The sequence below is a fragment of the Myotis brandtii genome, unplaced genomic scaffold (assembly GCF_000412655.1).
Source record: "Myotis brandtii unplaced genomic scaffold, ASM41265v1 scaffold4, whole genome shotgun sequence".
Taxonomy (NCBI): domain Eukaryota; kingdom Metazoa; phylum Chordata; class Mammalia; order Chiroptera; family Vespertilionidae; genus Myotis; species Myotis brandtii.
The window spans coordinates 463,922-472,965 of NW_005365371.1; the positions used below are offsets into that span (position 1 = coordinate 463,922).

A 9,044-nucleotide genomic window follows, 5' to 3' on the forward strand; every position below is an offset into this window, starting at 1 on the left:
CCTCCTGCTGTTTCACTGTTCTCCCCTAGGCCAAGCCCCATTTGCTCTGAATGGTCTGGCCACAGTGACTGCCCTTCTTAGGCCAGTGTGGCTGAGTCTCCAGAATTGGAATTCTGTTCTGTCCTCAGTCTTTGTTTCTCTCCCTCTCTCTGGGAGACTTCTCTGGTTTCCTGCTGTACAGTGGTGGTGCCTTTTTTTAAAGAATCCAGATTTTAAAAATTGTGCTTTTCTCGCCCACCTGACACCCTGGCAGCATCTTTATGCCCTTTCTAAACCCGCCTCCCTTCCAGCCATTCAATCGCTGTGCTCTTTCTCTTGGATAATGAAAAGATTAGATGCAACAGGAGGCCATTAATCTGAGACCTAGAGACTTTAAATTGATGGTAATAGGAGTTTGCACTAGGCCGACAGTTACCTTTGTACTTTCCATAAGCAGAGAAGTTAGAAAGGAACAGTTAGTGATACCAGATTTGGGAGAAGAGGGTAGCTTATTCCTGGCCAGCCTGATGCTATTAGCAGGCATCCAGGCCACTCATGAGGAACCTCTAGGTGACCTAGGGTGAGCTTGGATAAGCCTTGTCCACCAGCACATACATTAAGCTCTATAAATGTTTTAAAAACTGTATGCTGTAATGTCTTCATAATCTGAAATTTTCATGAATTTGAGCTATTCTTACCTCTGTTGAGCCACATTAGTGAAGTATTCCTGTATTTGCCATTGAGGCAATTTAAAAAACATCTATTAGTATCTGCCATGAGTTAGGCCATGCTAGGCACTTCGTCTCATTTAGTTCTGATGTAACCCATAACCACCCTAGCTTTCCTTTCTACTCCTGGGCCAGAGGATGGAAAATCCCTTTAAGCCCCCTGCCCATCACGGACCACACTGTGCTGGGGCCAGCTGGCCAGTCCACCAGCCAGGCCACAGGGGTGGTCCTGCCCATCTCGGGAGCTCTTCAAGTGCTGACTGCAGACTAAAGTGTAGCTTAGGCTTAATTTGGTTTCACAAAACCCTTTGAAATGCCAATCATTATTATCTTATTTTTAAAAGAGGGAAAGCAGATGAGCAGAGCCATTCTGTTCCCCACCTTGGCTCCCCCCAGGCCTAGGGAGGGCTGGAGGGCTGGCCCGGCTGTCTGTCAGGAAGTTGGCTGGGGCCAGGGCATCTCGCCTCTCCCACCTGTGTTTTGATGAGAATTAATTACCACCGTCAGGGAGATCTTCCGCTGAAAGCAGTTCGCTCTCTTGGCATGTGTTCAGTGTCTGGACAATGGTGGAGAGAGGAGGTGGGCTTGGGTTTTGATCTGCTGGTGCTGAGGGGAGGGCCAAGAAAGTGAGTCTGGGCAAGAGAGCCTGCATCTTCCCGGACTCTCCCCTCAGTGGATGCTGCCCTGGATTCACTGGGATAGGAGGACGAAGTGGCCCTACACAGGTCCAGTCTATGCCTGAGATGCTGTCGTCAGAGCCTGAGGGGCTGTGTGCACGCCCCTGTCCCATAAGGGCCGCTGGAGTCACAGGTCCTTGTCTACACTGATGGGCCTCTTCCTGGGGTCGGGAACCTAAGGACCCCGTGCAGCTTGTCTGTCCTCTTAGCCTGACCTTGGCTTTCCCATTCCTGGATCCCAGATTCAGTTGGATTGTAGAGCGAAAGGTAGAAGGGCAGCATGAGGACCAGGAGCTGGTTTGGCAGCTCGGTCTGGGATGAGGGTAGAGGTTACTGAGAATGTGGAAGTGAGCCCCAAAGCGTAAGTAGCAGGGGCTCAGGAGCGTGGTTACTCCTGTGCCACCCCCACCTCCACCCTCTCCTTTCCCAGTCCTACTCTCTCAGTCATGAAATGGAGAGGTTTGCAAGAGAAGGGGGCTTGCCGTAACCGGTTTGGCTCAGTGGATAGAGCGTCGGCCTGTGGACTGAAAGGTCCCAGGTTCAATTCCGGTCAAGGGCATGTACCTTGGTTGCGCGCACATCCCCAGTGGGGGAGTGTGCAGGAGGCAGCTGATCGATGTTACTCTCTCATCGATGTTTCTAACTCTCTATCCCTCTCCCTCTCTGTAAAAAATCAATAAAATATATTTTAAAAAAAAAAAAGAGAGAGAGAGAAGGGGGCTTTGTAACAGGCTCAGAGAATCCTGAGCACACATCACCTTCTAAGGCAGCAGTTCTCAACCTGTGGGTCGCGACCCCTTTGGAGGTCGAATGACCCTTTCACAGGGGTTGCTTAAGACCATCAGAAAACACATATATAATTACATATTGTTTTAGTGATTAATCACTATGCTTTAATTATGTTCGATTTGTAACAATGAAATTGGGGGTCACCACAACATGAGAAACTGTATTAAAGGGTCGTGGCATTAGGAAGGTTGAGAACCACTGAGCCAAGGTAACTGTGGGATGGGAGGTCCTGGGCAGGCGTGGGCCTGCCGCTTGCACAGGGACACCGACAAAGCCCTCATGCCAACAGCAGACACACAGGATGGTGGTTTGAGGGGCAGGGTTGATGCATGGGCCCTGACAGTGGGGTGTGCAGGTGGTGGGAGTCAGAGGAGCCCCACAGTCTGTTAAGTGAGAGACACTCCCTGAAAGGCCTCTCTGGGGGTCCTGGGAAGGGCTCTGGCTCTGCAGCCTCCCCCACCCCCTCCCCACGCCGTGTGTAACACTCTCTCTCCCTCTCAACAGGGTGCCCACACTGTAAGAAGGTCATTCCATACTTCACCTCCACTGCGGACGTCTTCAAAGATGACCGAAAGGTATGGGTGTTCCTCTTCATCTCTGGTCCTGCCTCCAACTTTTGCCCGGTCCCCAATTCCCACACCTTCCTCCTTTCCATTCAGTCTCCTTCCCCAGATAAGATCTGCCAAGACCTGGGGATCCTGGGAACCAGGACATTCTCTTTTCATAAGGCAGGATAGAGCCGCTGAATTTATGCTACAAAATCAACCAAAAGGGATACACTGAGCCGTTGCAGCCCTTCCTTGGAGGAGAGGATAGAAGAGGGGTTATCTGTTTATTTTTTTAGAGCTTGAACCTTTTTATAGTAGGATCTGTAGTCATGCATTACTTATATAATCAAAAATATAAATAAAAAGATTCAACAAAAGTTGACTACAGGCAGCCAGGGCGGAGGAGAGCAGGCTGTGTCTACGGAGCCTCGTCAGTGGAAGGCTCCTGCAGCGGCTGACTGATGAAGCATAAAATTAACAAGCTAGACCTGCAGATTGGATTAGTGTTCGGGGAGTGGGCGCCCCCAGGCACATCCCCCCGGCAGCTCCAGCAGGCAGGGCAGGACAAGCTACCACCTGCCGCCTGGTGAGGGTGGTGTGTGGCCCTGGCCGAGGGGTTGTGTGGCCAGGAGAAGACCCCGGAACTCAGGATGGTGCGGCTTAGCTGCTGCTAACCTGCGTGACCTGGGAGAAGTCCATCAGCTCTCCAGGCTGTGAGTTCCCTCCTCTGTAAAGTTGGTGTGCTGGTCTAGATGAACAGGAAGACCATTCCCAGCCTGGGACAATGTCGTAGGAACCTTTCCCCTGGCGGGTCCCAGAAACGCACCCCCACACACCCAACCCAAGGTCACGCATCTCTGCCATGGGGCCTCATCTTCCTTGTAGAAGCCTCAGGCTAAGTGGGGGCTGCTGGACACCGATGCCTGCCTGGATCACCTTGAGTCGGCCCTGTGGGAGGGGCAGTAACAGGATGGGGAGAGCTTAGAGCAGTGATGGCGAACCTTTTGAGCTCGGCGTGTCAGCATTTTGAAAAACCCTAACTTAACTCTGGTGCCGTGTCACATATGGAAATTTTTTGATATTTGCAACCATAGTAAAACAAAGACTTATATTTTTGATATTTATTTTATATATTTAAATGCCATTCACGTGTCAGAGGTTCGCCATCACTGGCTTAGAGGGACAGCAAGTGAGAGGAAGCCAGGCTGGGGCACAGGCACATGTGTGGAGAGTGGGGACACACTGGGGACTCAGACCCCAGGACCCTGCCCTAGACTCAGGGAGTCCCATCATCACCCACAAGTCCTGGCTGTGCCTTTGAAGGTACACCTCACCCCTCCCGTAGGGGGTATAGGACCAGAACCGTTTTCTCCTGCTCTTGCCACTTGGCCTGCATGGAGAGGGACGTGGCAGGAAGGGCTTCCCATCTCCCGTCGCCCCCACCACCTATCCCGCTTCTGCACTGGGGCCTGTGCATTCGTCAGGGTGGCTGCTCCCGCTCTGGGGGGCCCGTTCCTGCAGGGCGCCCTCACTCTGGGCTTTGGGTTGTATGGGGAAGCCTTTGCTCCCCGGAGAACAATCTGTGCTCTGGACACCGGAGCGTGGTGGGGGTGTGAGGTCTCTCCCACTGCCCTACCCCCGGGTGGCTGCTTGAGTCTCCATGGCTCCCGGTCTGTGACAAGGCCAGGCTGGCTGTGCCCACAGCCAGCAGCCAAGGGCCAGCCCTCCTCTTCTCCTTTCCCCTCTACTGATACACAGGAGCCCCATTTTCATGGTGACCCCTCCTTCTCTGAGACATTGATACACCTTTTGCTTAATTGTCTTTACGCGGGCCAGTGATGTTGCTGGCCTTTTTCTGGGCTCATTCCCTCTGTCTCTCCTTCCAACTTCCTTTATTCCAAGCCAGAGATCCCCTCGTTTCAGAAGCACACGTAACCTCTCTGTGCCAGTCCGCTCCAGGCATGGGGCTCCTGGAGGTGGCTCTCAGTAACCTCAGGGAAGCATCTGTCTCTCTGGCTTGGGGGACAGATGTTACTGGTGCCCCATTGCTGGGCGCCATCCTAGAGCTATCAAATCAGACTCTCAGGGATGGTTCCGGGACTTGTGATTCATAACCGCTGGCTCTCGTGCTGGCCACAGGCTGGCATTTGGTGACCACGGGTCTGTCCAGCTCTCTCCTTCTACTCATGAGGGACCAAAGCCCAGAGAGGAGCCAGTGGGTTACTGCAGCCAGAACTGGGTCTTCTGACATCCACCTCTTAGCCGGAATTGTATTTTTTTTCCACCCAGAAGCTGGACCCTGTTTCTTCCCCAATCAATATGCAGTTGGTCGCTCACTTCCATTTTCATAGCCAAAGTCAATATTAGCTCCTGCAGAGATTTATTTTACTGAATCAATAAAGCCATGTGAGGCAGCTCATATTTTAGCTGGGGAGCCTCCACCCCCTCCCAGGAGCTAACTGGGGGACTTTAGCAGTGGGCAGGCTGAGGGGAGAAAAGGGCAGCACACTGTTAGTGTTGGGATGGATGGCATTATGGCAGGGGCCATGGAGGACAGGGATCCAAGGTGCAAGGTTGGTGGACACAGGCAGAGGTCAGAGGACCACTGGGCTGCAAGGTGGGGCTCGTCTCACTGTACATCAAGGTGCGCCCAGCCTGGTGGTGGAGCAGGGCTCGCAGTGCAGCTCTTGACGAGGTATGAGGGTCATCCCAGGAGGGGTCCCTTCCTCTGTGATTGGCCCAGAGGCTGCTGTGACTCTGTTGTATATAGTTCCCCTCACCCCATGTTTACAAAGCTGTCTGCCCATCAGAAGGAAAAGCTCTCTGAGAACAGGGACCTCATTTGTCCTTGAATTCCCTGCAGTCTTTACTCCTGAGATCTCTGTAAATGTTGATTGAATGAAGGAACTATAACGTATTTGACATTTCTTGGGAGTACCTCTCCCATTAATGCTTTATTTTTTTAATATATTTTTAGTGATTTCAAAGAGGGAGAAGGAGAGAGATAGAAACATCAGTGATGGCAGAGAATCATTGGTCAGCTGCCTCCTACACACCCCCTACTGGGGATCGAGCCCATAACCCGGGCATGTGCCCCAACCATGAATTGAACTGTGACCTCCTGGTTCATAGGTTGACACTCAACCACTGAACCATGCCAGCTGGGCCTCCCATTAATACTTTAAAAGCATATGTCATGTAATCCTCAAAGTAGCTTAATCAGCTAGGTATTATTACTTTCCCATTCAAAGATCAACTCTTAGAGAGTTTAAGTGATTAGCCCAGAGTTACCCAGCCGGATAGAAGCAGAGTCAGAATCCAATAAACAGGAATTGTCAGAGTTCTCCCAGAAGCCAGTGGGGGCCTGGGACTTGACTGCAGGGGGTGTATTTGGGAGGTGGTCTCAGGAAGCTGCTGAGGGAGGGGATAGAGGAAGGGAGAGCAGACAGGGAAGGAACCAGAGCAGGGCCATTAATGAGCAGATTACCTCATGGGTAACTAGGCTGTCCCTGGAGAGACCTTGCCAGGAGGATATGTCCTTCAGCCCTGCCCATCGCTGGCCTTACTTCTTGCTCTCTGACAGTGGCAGGGGCTGGGCCAAGGGAACACGGCCGGGCACTGACAGCCAACTACCAGGGAGCAAATCTGGAAGTTAGAGGTGTACGTCCGGTGCTGCGGGTGAGTTCGGTGCACACCTTGAGTGGTTATGAAGGGGCAGGAGTTAGGCAAGTGAGGTTGGGAGGGATGAGAAAGGCTTGCCTGCTGCCTTCCTCCGAGAGTCCACGCCACTTCCTTCCGAGGGGGCCGCCCTCATCTCCCATGGAAACTGAGTGTGGAGGAGCCTTTGCAGCTGGATGTCGCCCTCTGTGTGTGCGGCTGGCAGTGAGTTTAGGTGATTTCGAATAAGAACACATTTTTAATTTAGCAGATTTATAAAATCATACACTACATTTCCCACAGCTCCAGGGCATGTATACAAATTAAATTTATAATTTAAATTGGTGCAGGGAGAGCAGCAGCCCAGAGCAACGCTCATCAAACACTTTCACAGCATAGCGAGGAGCACTGGTCCCTGGCTGGGGGGCTGGACAGCTGCCCAGCCCTGGTGTGGGGTCTCCCCTGGGCCGGGCCCTTCCCTGCCTGCCCTGAGAAACGGAACCCAGAGCCGGCCAGAGGAGCATCTGCTTCAAGTTTCTAAATAACTCAGAAAGTTCTCGAGAGGGTGAGCTGGGTTCGGGAGTCTGCCGGGGCCAGCCTGCAGGTCCGGTGGATCGGGCTCCATGCGGGTGCCAGGGATGGCAGGTTGGACCCGCCTGAAGGAGACAGCGGCCCTCTGCTCCAGCCAGGCGTTGCCTGTGAGAACGCAGGGCAAGTGCCATCAAATCTGGCTTTTAAGGAGAAGTTGGAGAGCCAAACTTTGATATAAAAATCTTTTGGCTCTTTTTCTAGGTTGGCAGCTAATTCAGATTTTTTTTTAAATTCTCTGTGGGCCAAATAGAACAGGAATGAGAGCCAGATAGGGGTTGTGTGCAGTGAGTTTGCAAACTCTGCTCCATTAAGTTGTACTATAGAGAACGTTGTGTAGCCACAGAGGTAGCAGAGCAGGGTGAGGGCAGGTGAGGAAGGACAGGTGTGGCGCACTGGTGACCAGAGTGCAGGCCATACCTCCCTCTTCACCCAGTAAATGTGACTGTCGGTGGCCTGCTGGGTTCTCTGACCTGGAAAGGGAGCCTCCATTCAAATGTCAGTGGCCAGGAGCCGAAGAACTGTGTGAGTGGTGGTTATTCAACACTTCAAGCTGTGGTAATAGTTCAGTCTGGATTCCTTAATGGGCTCGTTTCTCAGAGACCCCATGGTCATTCCTTTCTCAGGTCCTGGTGTGGGCTGGCCTCTATCTGGGTGCTCATCACGCAGCTGGTTGCCCACTCGTCACTCAGGGCTCAGGTCAGATGCTCTCTCCTCGCGAAGGCCTCCTTGGCCATCTGGCAAAAGCAGCCCTTCTGGCTATTGTCTTATCGAATCGCCCTCTTTTAATTCCTCCGGAGCAGGCACTGGGCTCTAAAATGATCTCACTTATTATGTGTCTCTTGGCAGTGAGAGCAGCAGTCGCTCAGTGACTGAACTTTGTCAAGGTCAGCCTGGACCTGGCATCTAGAACACATGGCGGGACTTCGATCAAGGCCGCCTGGCCTCAAAATCGGTCCCCACCTCCCCTGTGATGCATTTGTATCTCGTGTTGCCGTCACTGGGCCCTCTCCCCTCCTGCCCTGCTTTGTGACCCCGAACAGGGAAGAAGTTCTGTGTGTCTGCCTTAGACTCTCTTGTTTTGAAAGAACAATAAATAATAAGGAAACACTACCCAGCTTGTGGAATTTGGGAACCTCTTTCTGACCCAAAACTCTGCTTGCTTTGGTCCTGCTGAACTCTTTTCTAGTTTCTGGACTGTGCCCTCCTGGCTGGAACCAACCTTCTTTGCCTCCTCCTTCAGGCCTGGCTCGGATGGCAACCAGGCACAGTGCCTTTGCTCCACTCCCTGGTGCTCTCTTGGTGCCCGGGACCACCTCCATCCTACCCCCTAACTAGCTTTGGGATTGTCTCTCTCTGACTCCCTTTATCTGAACAAACACTGAGCTTCCAGCGGGGACAGGGCTTGTGTATGGGGCTGGTAGGAGTGAATATAACAACAGCCGGCATTCACTGACCACTAACTATGTGCCAGGGCCCTGTGCTGATGGGAATTGAGACACAGGAGGTGAGGTCATTTTCCTCAAGTCTTAATATACAGCCACCCCAAGGTTTGCACTTGAAAAACTGGACTTCAAAGCTCTTTTTCTTAACCTTGGAACTACACTGCCTCCCAAGCAGATGTTCAGGAATATTAGTTGGTAAATGAATGAATCCCACAGTACCTCCCAGAAAGTATCATGTAAACCTGTGATGTTTACAACTGCCTTCAAGTCAAAGTTTCCTTTGTGGTCATTATACAGCTGTCTCCCTCGGTATCCTTGGGGGATTGGTTCCAGGACCACACCCTGCTGTAGCCTTTATACCAAAATCTGAGGATGCTCAATTCCCTTACATAAAATGTCGTAGTATTTGCATATGACCTTTGTTGGCATAAAGGCTACAGCAAGGTGTGCCTACACATCACTTCATTCCAGTAGGTTCAGCGTAGAGCTTAGCACGTGGCAAATTCAAGTTGCGCTTTTTGAAACTTCCTGGGATTTTTCTTTATTCAAATATTTTTGATTTGTAGTTGGTTGACCCCATAGATGCAAAACCTGCGGATACAGATGGGCTGCGGTACTCTTGATTTTAAAAGG

General features: G+C 51.8%; 1 protein-coding gene across 1 annotated transcript in view; it reads left to right on the top strand.

The window, feature by feature from the left end:
- PDIA5 (protein disulfide isomerase family A, member 5) overlaps positions 1-9,044 on the top strand; it is a 70,514-nt gene that overhangs the window by 60,365 nt on the left and 1,105 nt on the right. Inside the window, exon 15 of the mRNA XM_005873103.2 lies at positions 2,678-2,748. Within this exon, the coding sequence (XP_005873165.1) occupies positions 2,678-2,748 (71 nt within the window). The remainder of the gene's footprint in view (positions 1-2,677; positions 2,749-9,044) is intronic.